Genomic DNA, 15,681 nt, shown 5'->3' on the forward strand with positions numbered 1-15,681 from the left:
TACAGTTTGTTCAACTAAATATCACATACGTGAAATTCCACTCATGATGATTTTATGTAAATTATACTACATATAGATAGTTTATAAACATTTTATCTGTGTTTACATGTAGTGCTGTTCTTATGCCTTTAAATGGTCATTTCTTGACTGAAAATCTCTTATTCTACCCAAATTTCCTCAGCAATGTTTGTCAGTAAGTTCTTCAATTAACCTGTAAATACCTTTGCCTTAGAACCTTTGTTTTCAGCCTGATTTTATATAAATCTGAACAATCAGACCCTAATCAAGTTCACATTGAAGTCAATGGATAAGGTACATTTTACTGATTCAGTCAAAAGGAGAGAAAGTGAAAGAGCAGGAGGCACACACTGAATCTTAAATAGAGAAGAGACTTTTACATATAAAAATATGCCTTGTAGGAATATATGTATATTCACAGCTCTTCAGCACTAGTCTAAGTGCAGAAGACATTTCTCTCAAAAGTGCTTTTAGGGAATCAGACTGAAAATATGATATGGCCATTGGATGCTTTCTTTGGGGTCAGGATTAACAGTAAGAGAGTTGAGCTGTTTTGGTATTAACATTTCACTGTCTGGGTCCCTACTCCTCTCCCTCTTTTCTTATTTTGAATAAATTTTATTGTATAAATTATTATTTCATACTCCTAACATTTTTTAATATATTTATGTAACTATATGGAAGAAAAAGTATTTGCATAGTGGTAGAGATGACAGCCGGTTTCCTCTGTTAACTCTGGAGATTGCAGGGTATAAATAAATCTGCAAACATTCTTCACCCAAAATTTAAACTCTCACTTAAGTGAAAAACTGAACTGCATTAATTTCCATTTGGCATATTCTACCAGATTTTTAGATGTTGATGGTATATATAAAAAAATATGTAACAATAAAAATGTTGCATTAAGAGATTTCTTTAACCTTGCACTTATGGCCAGGAAACATTTAGAAGGCTCACCAAAGGGCTTCAGTTTTTGAGGAGCAGTGTGAAAGTTTCTGACAGCAGTTTGTCCTGTGTTCTGGCTTCTATACAATGTCCTTGAAAAGCAGATGTGTACTGTTACTTACAAACAGATGTGTGATGATGAAAGACACACAGTGGCTTGTTTTTTCCTATAAAACTACACCTTAGTCATGATGGATAGGTTTCCAGGTGCTTTCTGAACATGTTTTGGTTCTGTCTTCCTACACCTTATGGGGTATCAGTTTACCTTGAAGCTTGCCTTAAGATCTCGAAGACCAAAGGCAGCAGTGTGCCGTGAGCTGTCTCTCTGCTGGATTTCAAGTTAAGTGTTAAAATAGCCACCACTTACTCAAAGAAAATGTCAGTGCAAGTTCAAAACTAACACTCAGTTTGGAGGACAACTGTTTTTTTTCCTATTCATGCTACCCTTTGCACAGTAACAATTAAATGTAAAAATTAAATGGTCGTTTCAAATAAACAATGGATTTAATGGAACTCTAATATTAATATAATCAGGAACTCTGATATTAATATAATCAAGTGAAACCATCAACAACAAAATATAGATTTAGCCTGAAGAAATCAGGCAAATAAATACCTCTTTCATTGACTAGGAAATAGGCATGTATAAATAGGCATATATTGTGGCCAGATCCAACCCAATTTCCATAGAAGACCTTAGACCTAAAAGAAGATGGCAGTTGAGCTGAGCAGCTTTTCCATACATGTTTCCATGGCTCCTAGGCTTGAGCTGGTGTGAATTAATGCAGCTCAGATACCACAGACAAAAGTCTGTGCAAATTATTGCACTCCCCAGATGGAGATGACCGGGCACTTAGACCTATACACATTCTCTTGTTGTGGGACATGTCTGAAAAACAGGGTTCATAACAGTTGACTCGGTGCTCCATAACATCTACAGAGAGTGGTGATACTCCTGAAGCAGAAAATTGCTGGAGGGAAGAAGAACACAGTTTGTCATTTCTTGCCTTCTGGTACTTAAACACATAAGGCTACTTTTGTGAAGTTCAGATAATATCTTTGGCTGCTCAGGCTCTTCTCTACCAGTTAGATGAATAAAACCTCCATTTGAAATAGGACATTTAGATTGGTGTTTTTTCTGTGGAGAGAGCTGCTGATGGCTCTGCGTAACAACTCGGTATGCAGAGAGCTTACTCAGGAAATGCGAATTAGAGTGCGCTAGCCCCTACTCAGCTTTGTCAGCTTGCCAGAGATTGCCTTACACACACTCACTTCTGGATTCACAGATAATGCCAACTCATGAACAAGAATGAAAGATCTGTGGGATGAAGAACACAATAGGCAAGTGTAGATGCAATTCTGTTGCTTGATGATACTGAAGATCACGTAAGTGCGGGTTAAGTGGCGAGTCGGTGTGTGCTTCCTGAAGAAATCCAGCAATTTATTCAATGGTGCATTCATACAAAACTGCTAAAGCCTCTATAATAAAAGACCTGAAATCAGACTTGCACGGTATTGCTACAGTCTAGCATATCAAAAGAAAAAAACATTTTCAAGAATGGGGAAGTTGTCTCCAGGCTAAAACTGCACTGAGGTGTTGGTCAACTGCAAAGTCTTTTACACCAGCAACAAAAGAATGCCAAAGCATTATGAAGGACTAGCAGGCATGTCTTGCATTAAAATCCTCATTCTATATTCTTAATTTCTGCTCTTGGCCACTTAAAAGTGACAGATGTTCATCTGAGGTTAGCTAAATCGTCCTATCTTATTCAAAGCTCTTTTTTTTCCCCAGTTTGGTCTGGTACATTTAATTTTTACTCAAGAACTCCATTCTTCATAAAGGCTTAAAAATAAAACAAAAGAATAAGGAGGAAAAGTGAAGAGGAAGCAAGAGCACTGATGCTCTTAAACACATGGACCGAACAAAAGTGACATTTTATCTTTTCCAGAAAAGATTACGGAAAAAGCTAAGCAAGCTCATGTCATAAAATTTCCCATAAGAAGCAGACACTTGGGTCTATGGATAAGTTTAAATTTCACAGATGACCAGAAATATTTTCCTGACAATTAAGTTCCTCATTTTGTATTCCTATGTTCATACCATCTTCCTATTTTTAGTCTGAGATGTATTTTGAGATGCAAGACATTGTAACTGACATCTGAATAACTGAGAATTGAACTTAGATCCACACTGTTGATTTTAGACTTAATTATCTAAAAGTTTCAAAGAAATGTGACTTCTTCACTATTTTGGTGATGACTTTGATGACTGCAACATTTCAGCAGATATGAGTTTAAATTGCAGTTAGTATCCCTGATGCATTTTAGGTGAACCAGATAGTTTCTTGGCTAATGTTTTCCATAGAAACCTGAAGGCCAAATAACCTATCAGGATTTTTTTTCTGCTTCTGGCTCACATGAGAAATAAAATTAATTGCTTTTCTCAAATCATGAGTGAGAAACAGTGCTTCCATAGGCTGTCTTTGAGACAGAATTAAGACAATCTGTATAAAGGATCATTTTAAAAAGTCAGCAAGCTATAAGGTGATCTAGATCTCCTTGCATTGCTTAACCTTCAGATTTTTTAATCTCCTTCTGATTTCCATTTTATTCCTCTGGATTTTCTTTCACTCTCCTGTGCTGAAACAGCAAAAATGTAAAACCTGCTGTAAGATTAATTACAGAATTTTTAAAAATAGTGGGGTCAGCAAGCTCCTAGATGAGCTTTGTTTCTTCACCATTATTTTCATCATGACTTGACCATGTATCATGATATGCATTAAGATACATCCTTTTTTCTAGGAATGCCTCTGAAAAAGTTCTAAACCTTTTCTTAATATATTTTCTTTAGATGCCCTATCAACATCTTTTGTAAATGGTAAATACATCTGATGTGAGAATTTTGAAGGAATAGTGCGTAAAATGTGCATTTCAGCAATCCTGCACAAAACCTTGATTAAAATAATTAATTTTCTAATGGGTCATGACAGTGTTTAATAATGTTGTTAAACTAAAATACTCTCATTACAGTTCTTAATTTATAGTTGAAGTTTCATGCAAAGCTGAACTGCAGGGTATTTGCGATGCAGTAGGAATTGAGAAAAACCCAACATACAAACTGAGCAAAAGAACTGTAATCGGAAGATCACTGTTTATGACTGACACAGAAAATCCAAAAAGACAGGACTGCTTTGGATTCTGAGATGTGATGTGGCCCACAGTAGGAATAAACCCAAATATCAGGCCTACCGAGAGGGATACTCAGCAAGACTGACTACTGAGCAATATGACTCAGTTAAATGTGGGTTATTAAGTTCAGGACCAAGATAGCTGAATGATATTTAAAGACCTATGAAATGGAGAGGCCAGGCTGGATTATATCTGACAATTCTCATAGGTAAGATATAGACCACAGCTTTTGTAGACCTCCTACTGCCTTTTCTCTTTTTGTTGAAGCTGCTGTTTCATTTTAGGCCTTTTCTCCTGAGCTGCTCTTCTGGAACATCTAATGATTCCAGTGCACACAAAGTGGAAAATAGATAAGTGCACCTGCAGTATGTCTGGGATATCTGGAAGGCATCCGTTTTATTTCTCCATGAAATCTGTGCAATTAACTAGATCAGTTTATGTGTCTTTTCTTTCCAAAAACGGAGGAAAGATATTTGGCACAGCTGAAGAACCTCAATTCAAAGGATGCTTCCCAGAAAGAACTCAAGTGTGGATGCAATTCACTCCTGCTTTTGTGCCACAGACACATTAGGGTTCTGAAACTCCCCTGTCTGGAAAATCCTTGGACTCTCCACCTGAGGAACGCCAAAGGAGAGGAAGAGGAAAAAAGAATGTGGCCCCATTCATGTCATAGTATCCAGGTCTTGTAAATATATTTTAACTCAATGAAAACTCAAAGAATTAATGGCTGAAAAACCTTAAAACAACAGACAGAGATGCAATCATAAAAGCTATGCTTGCTCAGCTGGGCTGTTCCTAAACCAACAGTTTGAATTGAGGATTAAAGTTCGCTGAAAACCATAGTCTTTTTAGATTTCCTTTCCCTCTGTGGCTTTAATAAGCCAAATCTCTCCAGCCAATGAAGTTAAAATACACAGGACACATAGCTCTTTATCTGTCACACCCTGCAAATCACATTTTCCAGGCTTAAAGTACAATTTGTTTTGGCTTTTAATTACCTGACTTATCACCATGTCATATTCCCTCCCCCCTGCCATAATTACATTCTGAATCACTGTGTCATTCAATATTGGCCTTTATTTATGCCTCTCACAAAATGTTGAATGTTTATTTATAAAGCATGAAAAGCAGAGTTTGTAAGAATATTGATTCAACATATTAGAAAAGCAGTGGCCTGGCATTCTGCAAGTAGAAGTAATCACAGGCAATTACTAGAGACTGCTTTTCACTACTAATCTTGGTTTTAACCTTATAATTGTATTACTGAATTTATTTCACTTTGCTCATATATCACCAGGTTCCTAATAAGAAGTCTGATATTAACATAATTTAATAATATTCAGGGGATGAATGGTTTTAATTGGTTTAAAAAGAAGGAGATATATAGTCTATGCCATACAATGAGAGAAGTATTGTAACAGCCTCTTTTTATTTTGTAATAAATGATAATTAATATTTAAATGCATTAATGAAATAAGTTCTTAGTGGCTGGGTCACAAATCTTTGATGTTTATGCCACTAACAAAATCACTAACTGCTCTTAATGATGCCCCTGAGCTAAGCTTCACTTTACTCCTGGTATAAAAACTACTTTGGTTGCTGGTAGCATGAATTTTCAAGTGTGAAAGTCAAAGCCAAACTCAGAACAATTCTTCTTGTCCTTATCCTAGTATACAAAGGGAAGAAAGTGCTAAAATTCAGACAAAAAAAACAAACCACAAAATGGCCAAACCTAGAGAAAAGCAAAACTAGCAAACAGTAACTAAACCCCTAGATCTCTGTAAATAAAAGTATTCTGCACTCGCTATTCCTAGAGAGGCAGGTTTGGTTCATAACTCTTCCTTATTTAATGAAAACAAAAATCCCCTTACAATTAGCTTTATAACTGCCATAATTCATCTTTTAATATATTTGGGAAAAGTATTTCAGGAATCACCAGCTCCTGGAAATCCTGGACCCTCCTGTTTAAAAATTTTAATTCCCCATGTGTTTTTCTGCTTACACCCTCCACCACTCAGTGACAGTTCAAAGGTATTATTATGATAACTGAGAATGCTTTGTTTAGAGTCAGAGAGAATAACTTAGCATTATTTTCTGACAAAGTGCCCAGAGCTCAAACACAGTAAAAGATGAACATGAAAAGTATGCATATGTCTCTTCTATCACATTATTGGTAATCACAGCTAAGAGCAACTTCAGAAATATTTCTGTCAGTTTCTCCAGCTTAACATTAGATAGTAAATCACAGCTTGTCAGGAAGCCTTTTTGTTTGTTTGTTTGTTTGTTTGTTTAGTTTATTTATTTTTTTATCTAGGAAAGATGTTAATAACAAGTACATTTTATAATAATAACACATTAATGTCTTATACGTCTTATGTCATCCACAATAATAACACATTAATATGCTATAGTTTTAGAGGAACAGGGAAGGACAGAAGTATTTTTTTTTTTTAACCAAATGGTATCAAAACAGAAAAGCCAGGTTTTTAGAACCTAATAAAGTACTGAAAAAGCAGAAATTAGAATATTTAACTAATTATTTCTGAATAGTTAAAAATAGTTCAAAATAGCTCAAAATAGTTCAAAATGTCCATAAATATCTACTACCTACAGCTTAAGGAAGTTAGCTGAAAAGCTCTGCTCCTATACTGACATTTAAATACTGCCACTGAGATAAAACCAACTAAACAGACCTTTGACATACCCAAAATGGCAGTTCTGATGTTGCATACTGAATATTATATATTGAAGCTGCATCAAGGCAAGTTCAGATTGGACATTGGGAAAAGGTTCTTCACTGAGAGGGTGGCTGGTAACTGGAACAGTCTCCCCAGGAAAGAGGTCATGGAGCCAAGCCTGTCAGAATTCAAGGAGCATCTGGATAAAGCTTTTAGTCATATGGTTTATTCTTAGTAAGTCCTGCAAGCAGCAGGGAGTTGGATTCAATGATCTTTACAGGGTCCTTCCAATTTGAGATATTTTAGGAATTCTCCTATATAAATTATTAAATTGATTTAAATTAAGAATTAATTTTCTCACTTTATGAAATAATTATTTTTTTGTTCATATGCCTATACAACTTTCTAGAATATATATATAGAATTTAGCAAGCTGGTCCATTCAAGCCAGTGGAAATATACTGTACTGAGTGGAGATTTAAGCAGCATAGCAACATAGCACTGACAAATTTAATGCATTAGAATGAGAAATAAAAAGATTTTAAAATCTCTGAAGATTAAAAACTGTAATTAGACTTAGAGATCATGGAAATACTGTTCAACTGTAAAACGGCATAATAAAACTTTAGGCAGATGGAAGCAAATATGTCTGCTTGCAACAGAAATATAATATTAGGAAAAAATTACAAAAATTAGATGTCCCAACCACCCTCCCTCTCCAATTATCTAAGTGTGACTTACTAAATTATAATCTCACTGACAAGCAAATTGCTAAACTGCAAAATCCTATTGTAAGAGGAAAATGTTTGCGATATGTGTTGCCTACTTGGAGTGTGCTTCAGTGCACACTTCATCCAAAAAAAAAGGAAGTGCAGCTCCTTTACAAGGAATACACTGACTGCATTGTTTTCAGACATTACAACCTCTCTGAGGAAAAATCTTTAGAAAGGATATGTCCCTGACATCAGGGAGGGAACAAATCCTTTGTGTGTGACCCACCAACTCCTCTACAGAAATGGCCCAGAAGACGATGAGACAGTAAAGGCCTGAAGGAGCTGTTGTTACCAAGTTTCTCATTAGTCACTCTCCTTCTTGTGGTGTTTAAGGTGTAGGCTCAACGTTTTTCTATGCCAGTGGCGGTTCAGTGAAATAATAGGTCCACAAATAGAAAGCAAAAAAATCTTTTAAGCTTGTGATGTTGCAGGCAGAAGATTCCCCTCTGTTCCCAGCCAGTGCAGAGAATGGACAAAGGATTTTACAGAAGAACTGCAACAGCTCTTCCCTTCGTTTTCTGTCTTTATTCATTTCTCTTGACTTACCCAGATGTGGCATCCTTATCACAGAATCTCTCAATATTAGAGTACAATGAGAAAGAAATCTGTGCTGAATTTGGATGACTTTCAAAATAGTAACAAAAGATTTGCTGCTAAAAAACCTGCCTCATTTTTGGCTGCAGTTATGTGGTAACTGAAGAAATGGTTGTAGTCTTTTAAAATTTTGTTTAAAGATTTGTCATTTTCTACAGTAGATAAACCATCATAAAAGTCCACAGTTATGATATAATTATTAATTCTCAGGGTAATCACAGCCTTTCCACAGGGCAATTATTAATCTTGAGTATTTGGTGCCACTTGGGGTTCTTCATATCTGCCTCACCAGGCTGTATGTAACACGAGGTCCCTAAGGCCAGAAATTGTTTTGCATATGCTGTGGGTATGAATACAGCCACTGAGATTTTAATACCAAAGTTAGTAATGTAATCAAAGTCTATTCTACATTTAAGCAAAATTATTGATTTTAATAATTTTTTAGGAGTATCATAAAAAATGATCCTTAAGAAATGTGACCAGCAGGTCACCTGTACTCTGCTCTATTACTTATTAATCCATGTGGATTAACAAATCCAGCTCTGGAATTCTCAGCATCATAGGAAAGATGTGGACCTGTAGTACTGGGTGCAGAGGAGGGCCACAAAAATGGTCAGAAGGCTGGAGCACCTCACCTTTGAAGACATGAGGGATTTGGGGCTGCTCAGCCTGGAGAAGAGAAGCTCCAGGCAGATCTTATTAGCAACCTTCTAGTACTTAAAGGACATTTATAAGAAAGATGGGGTGGGATTTTCACTTGGGTCTGCTATGATAGGACAAGAGGAAATGCTTTAACTCATACCCAGTATATCACTCCATGTCCCACTGTGAAGAGCTTCACTGCATTTCTTTAATGACCTCCCTAGGGGCACAAGGAACAACTGCTAAGTGCCCTTGAAGTAGCCTCTTCTCCAGAATGAAGAAGCCCCAGTCCCACAGGATGTCCTCTCAGGACAAGTAACCCAGTCCAGATCGTGATGGCAGCCTCCCCTGAACTTGCTTCAATTTATCAATATCTTTTTTGCACAGGAAGGGCCAAAAACTGTGTTCTAGATGTAGTCTGTTCTAGATGCAGTCTAATGGAGCATCACTATCCATATTGTAGTAAAGCACACTATCTGTATTGTGTCTAGCACTACCCGCTGAACCCTTTTAACAATGGTTTCAAGCATTTCTTTCATGTTAAAAAAACAATACAACAAAACCAGATGCACTATTGAGCTATTGTTATCATCTTCAAGTGACACTGCAAAAAGACCCACTGTATGATTGCAGAACTAGCAGTTCTCATTACAGGATCATAGGATCATTTAGTGATCTTGTTATACAGCCTTTTCTTGAATTATGTACCCAAAGCCCAGAGGCTGAGGAAAACATTTCCTGGATATGTGAGAGAGGAGACACCTGCACATTCTGTACAGTCAAGTACATACACAGGGAAAGTGACATCTCAACAGACAGTTCAGGCCATAATCTGTGAGGGATTCACAAATTATGTGTCTATCACATGAATTACATAGCTTACTCTCTACAGTCTGATCCATCAAGACCTAATGCCTGCTGACAACAGTGACATCACAGCTCTGTACTTTCACTTAAAACCTGACCAACAGGGACAGCTTTGCTCTTCAGAGGAAATCTGGGGCTGTAGATATATGCACTCTGCGCATTTAGAGGCTAAAAAGCTGCATCTGTCCCCAGCTAGGCTAGGCAGCCCAGGGTTTCACAACGATATCCTGCCACCATTCAGAAAGAGTGCAAGAACCAACAGTGCCAGAAATCAAAGAAAGGCAACCCAGAAGCTCAGGAAGGCACTTGGAGGAAGAGACTTTGGTTCTAGCTGACTAACAAGGATCACATATCTCATCCACTGAATTTAAACTGCAAAATGACCTTTTTCTCCCATGCAGTCTCCTTGACATAAAATCAGGCTCTCCCTTCCTGACTACATTTCTGGCTCCATGGCTTCTCAACTTGCAGTTGCAAAATACCACATAATACAGGTTAAGAAAAGTTTAAAAGCCTCATTTTGCTGAGTGTTTGAATTGCAGTCTACTGTGCAATGTATTGGCTCTACCTCACCTTCTGTCTGTGATTTAAATGACGGAAATGAGACAGTCGTCTTGAGGCAGAGGAGTGGCTTAGGCTTGTACATGTGGGAAAGTACTGGATGGGCCAAGCATACAAATCACTCATGCACTTATGTTCAGAGTGAGTATTTGAGCATTTCACAGTGGATCTCAGGAGAGTATTTCACAATTCAAGGTCCAAATACACTACGAGGACTATGAAATAGAAAGATCACAGAGCAAGTATATAGCTGGAACACTAACTCAGAAAAATATACCTGATTTTGAAATACTGTATAATAGAAAGTCATTCAGGCACATTTGTGGTACCCAGTTGGGTTATTTTTGCATGTATTTCTTTCTTTAATTATGTGGAGCCCTCGAAGATTAAAATTGTCATAAATATTTGCATAGATAAATAATTAAAACTAAAATAAATGTGAGTCAAACCATCCTTTGGGAAAGCTCAAGCTCCAGAGGTGTCACTATTTGTCTATTTTCTCATCAGAAACATGACTAGACATTTCTAACAAAATCCATCACCCAGCTGCATGATGAATGAATGCTGTGAGGGCTGCACTTTCCTAATGAACAGCAGAATAAATTTTCTTGAAACATTTAAATTCTGATCTAATACCCATCTTTTATATATGTAGCCAGTTTTGAATTACAAATGACAATCACTACCATGCTATAACATTGATGTATATTGGTATTTCACTGTGTCCCAAGCACAGAGAAGTGCTTTCCAGTCAGTATTGCCTTAATATCCCCAGAAGGAACTGAAAACAACTGCTGCCCTTATTTATGAACTTAGGATGGGTATAAAAACATGGGTACAAAAACCAACCAAACACAATTCCCTATACTGAAAAAAGAAATAAAAAAATAAAGCACACAGAGACAGATTTCAATTGTCTGTCAAGCTGAGAACAAATTCAAGCTAAAAAAGCCCCACCCCGGTTTTAGATTACCTTGGATACTCTGTTGGCAACCTCTCTGCCTACTGTCAGCCCCTGAACAAAGGTCCGCGCGGCAATGAACGCTCTAGTCACTTGGACCTTCAGCTTCCTGGGAACATCTCCAAACGGCTTCAGCTGGTCTGTGTACTTGCTCACACACTCCAGGTAGTCCTCACTGAAATGGTACTGGGGGTTTATAAGCTGGAACATCCGCTCCAGCAGCCGAGCCCAGAAGTCGTTCAGCATTTCCTCCAAGTTCACGTTGCCTCCCGTGTAATAACGCTTCAGCTCTGTGAAGAGGTCCTGGAACACCTCAGAGTTCTGCATGTACAGCATGCCGTACGTCCGGACAAACATGTCATTTAAGGACCGCTCCGCGTTCTCCAGAAGTTCTCGGAAGAACTCTGCAGGGAAAACAAGCAGGTGTTAATGGCCACAGCAATAAGGTACTCTTATTGCATTCCTAACTCATCAGAATTTGTCTTAATAGGTTGTTACCACAGAACCTTACTGGTGAAATTCATCATTTGATAGGAAATAGCTTTATTCAGAAGTATAGAAAAATAGAGTATAAACTGAATTCCCTATCAAGGTCGAAAGATGTAGAACCTCTAACACTGAGCAGAAAACCTCATTTAAAAGAGCTGCAGAGAGGGTAGCTCCACTTCTTCATGCACTATTTGACAGCAATCCCTGTCCCTCAGCAGCCATTATACTAAATCTTCTAAGCTGAAAGTAAAGTCACTAATATGATGATTTAACTGAAAATTTAATGATTTTAGAGTTTAGATTCCATTTTGATTGAGTCTTTACAATGTAGAAGCAAACTATGGAAATAAATCTGAATACTTATTTGCATATATTCTTGAAGAGAACTTGAAAGACACTTGAGTGGAAATGAGATGGATCCTTCTTAAAAGTGTCACATGTCTAGGTAACAGTAAAAAGATTTTAGTATTTTCAATAATTTTTTTACTCTACTGAAGAGCAGTGCTAGAACCCTCCACAAGTCATGTCACAACCATCCTAATAATTCCAGTCTGTGCTAGTTGTTTATTTTGGACATACAGGCATTAAGGTTTTCTTGAAAGGATTTCAAACAACTGCTTCAGTGCCTTTTATCTACTGAGGCCAAAACCACAACCTATTTCTAAATTTTGGCTTGTGGAAATTCTTACTGGAAACTGAGCCCATGGGATAAAATAGAAATATGTAATCATCTCTTCAGTTCATATTTCCAAAAAATTCACTGAGCATGTACAACAGTTCTTTAAACTCAGCTGACTAAAGCAGGCATAGTATCTCCTGGCTTTTAGAAGACCCCATCTTTTTACAGGGTTTGCTGTCAACCTTCTTAAACCACCTTTGGAAGAGGGTCCTGTAAGTGCTGTGGCTTGTAAATGAGGCATTGCAGACAGCAAGGCAGAGATGGCAAATCCTTTGGCAAAATGTGTATTTGCTGCAATTAAATGATTTGCAGTGGAGCAGGATTCATCACACACCAAGTCTGGGATACCACAGATTCTTAATTTGTGGTCCCTGCCCATCGACACATCTGTGTGTGCTCACTGCAGGGGTGTGCTGACTTCTCACACTCTTGGCTAATGCTATGATGGGAATACTCTTTTAACACAGGGCCCTGCTATGGCTACAGTGACATAAAAATGTAGAATCACTGCAATGCTGAAGACAGGATAGAAATGAAGACTAAGTAAGAAAAAATCTACACTAAATTAGAGGGTTTGCAACTGTGACCAGGACCCACCAAACACTGTGGGCCAGTCTACAAAGACTAAGTAAGAAAATAATCTTTTTTTTCGGCAGAAATTGTGCAGAGCTGTAGCCTTTGATCTCCCAGATAACTGGAAAGGAGTTATTATGAAAATGTATACACAGAACATACTTGCTACATCAAAGCACTTATTAAAGGGAAAATATAGTCTAATAAATATATCAATGTCTAAACTGTCATTAAAACTGCAGCTCTTCATGAGGAGTAAGTTACATTTGGAAAAGGAGATGCTTTTGCCAAACAATTTATGTAGGGAAAAGGAATTAAAAAAAAAAAAACAAAAGAAAAAACAAGGGGAAAAAAAAAGCACCCAGAATAAAAATTTTGTTGCCAAATATAATAATTTGATGTCCACAACATACGGGCTTCTGTTTAAGAGAAAAGTGAAACAAAGCTGTTTTTCACTGCTAGCCCTGATCTAGTGGTGAATTTGACATCTAACTCACCATGATTACTATTTTGTGCATTCAGCATTTCTTCTTCTAGAAATAATGCACACTGACTGCACTGCTGAATACATCTAATTCTCTAGTCACACAATCCAGAAAACATGGCAGAGAACCTGGGGCTCAAATTAAAATTTGTTTTAAGGCTGGAGCCAGGCTTTCCCATAAGTGCAATTGAATGGCAACAGGGAAAGACAATCAGAAATCCAGTGAACCCAGGCCCCTCGACTTCTTTCCCATAAGCCTGTATATGCTGGGAGGCTGCTATCAACAGCTCCCATGCTGGCTCCTCACAATCCATAGCTATACTGGGAATCCCACTCTTTATCTTAAAGAATCATGCCACTGCATAAGTCAGTCACAGCAAAGCTTAGCTGAGTTTGCTGACAGCTCCTCTTGTCTGAGATTATTAGCTTACTCTTTCTTTGTGTGGGTGTATTATTTAGCAGTCTCACAGTCAGCTTGTTGGAAGCTGACCAAACTTTTCAGGGAGGGGTAGATATTTATTCTCTGCTTGTACAGCATCCAGCACAATGTGGTCCATGCTGGTCACAATCTTTATTTATACTGGTACAGACATTTCCAGTAACTCTACAAGCTTAAATTTCATGCTAATACCAAATGTGATGCCATACATGTTAATTCTGTAGGAAAGCTAATGTCCTCAAAACAGCAGCACATTTATTTAGTTTTTGGTCTTCTTACAGGTCTCTAGTCTTTGAGACCTATTGCTACAGGAAAATTATGGAATTAAAAAGTTTGAGTGATAGTCTTTTGTACACTTTGACACAAAAGACAGTTAAGAGAGCTGTCTGCATCAGTAACCCCATGCAGCATCAGAATACTAAATCAACAGCCACGACAAAATTGGATACCTTTTTAGTTCCAGACAGAAGGAGATCTCCTATGTTGTGCTAATTTCTCAATCAACTCCCATCCAGCAAAATGAGTGATGCTATGAAGGATTTCTTGCTGTTTTAATCTGCAAATCTCCCATATATCAAGAAGGTAGTCTGCTTTGCAATGCTTATCTATAGAAACTGTGTCCTGGCATAACTGAGTACTTGTTCACCTACATCAATAGAAACTGTATCTGCTTCTGTAAAAGGTTGAATTTTGCCATGGTCTTCACAGTAATGTAAAAATTTAATGTTCATTGCAAAGATGATATTTCATCAACTTGCAGGTAGTTTTTGAAAAATAATGTAATTTTTCAGCTTCAAGTAAAAGAATGAAGATGAGACAGACATTAGTCATGTTGCTTAATGTGTTTCTGGAAGGCACTCAAGTACTAGGGTGGGAGAGAAGAATCTATATAAGACAGAGCAGTGCAGTGTTTTAAAATATATATCTTGTGATTTTTTTTTTGCTGCCAAAATAGGTTGTCATGATCAGCGTTAATGCTGGAAATAACTTTTCCTAATTTTAAGTGATGATTCATTTTTTTATGACAGTATATGTCCTGGGTATGTCTTTTGTTGCCAGCACATTTTTATACAGATTTCATTTATTAATCAGGAAGCCTGCTCACTTCTATGAGGTGATTGAAAATAATAAGGTCTAAGGCACACTGAGATACTGAAAAGATGGAGAGAAGATTGCTATGGCAAGCCATTACATTCTCTGTGTATGCTTAAATGGTGGGTTTCCAGTCCATGGATCACACTTTAGCTAGTTTTAATTTTTAAATATCATTTGTAAACTTCAGATGCAAGATAGATAGTAACAATCTGCAAATGAATTCTGAATTGTTTTAAAATATTTTAGCCATGAAAAAACAACTCAGTCACAAAGTGAAAGAGCAGAATTGCTAGAGTCCTTCACTGAAAGGTAGGAACAGCTCACAGATTAAAAATAATGTCTTGTTACCTCTCACAGTACTTTGCCAACTGCAAGTTGACATTCTCACTCCATTTTGACATAGGTAAACTAGTGTCATAATGCAATTTAACATGGGAGCTGGTGTATTTCCAAAGTGATAACTAGTTCTCACTGTAAGTCAGTGGATCAAGATTAGGGATAATTTTACAGCATGACTGATGTAATAATTGCTTTCAACAGAATATATGAACAAATACCTAGAGGCAATTTTTACAGACACAAATTTGTATTATGTTGAAGTGGATATTCTATGATCATTCCCAGCCTGATAAGTTCCCTTGCATTTTCTTCTGCAATTTAAGCAAAAGCAATGTCTGACTGTAGGACAAGATGC

The 15,681-nt window shown here is 37.2% G+C and overlaps 1 protein-coding gene across 1 annotated transcript in view; it reads right to left on the reverse strand.

Moving 5' to 3' along the window:
• The window catches only part of GPC6 (glypican 6), a 498,670-nt gene that overhangs the window by 316,598 nt on the left and 166,391 nt on the right, over window positions 1–15,681 (reverse strand). The window contains exon 3 of the mRNA XM_033513812.1: window positions 11,241–11,632. Coding sequence (XP_033369703.1) covers window positions 11,241–11,632 — 392 coding nt within the window. The remainder of the gene's footprint in view (window positions 1–11,240; window positions 11,633–15,681) is intronic.

This window comes from Parus major, chromosome 1 (genome assembly GCF_001522545.3).
Source record: "Parus major isolate Abel chromosome 1, Parus_major1.1, whole genome shotgun sequence".
NCBI lineage: Eukaryota > Metazoa > Chordata > Aves > Passeriformes > Paridae > Parus > Parus major.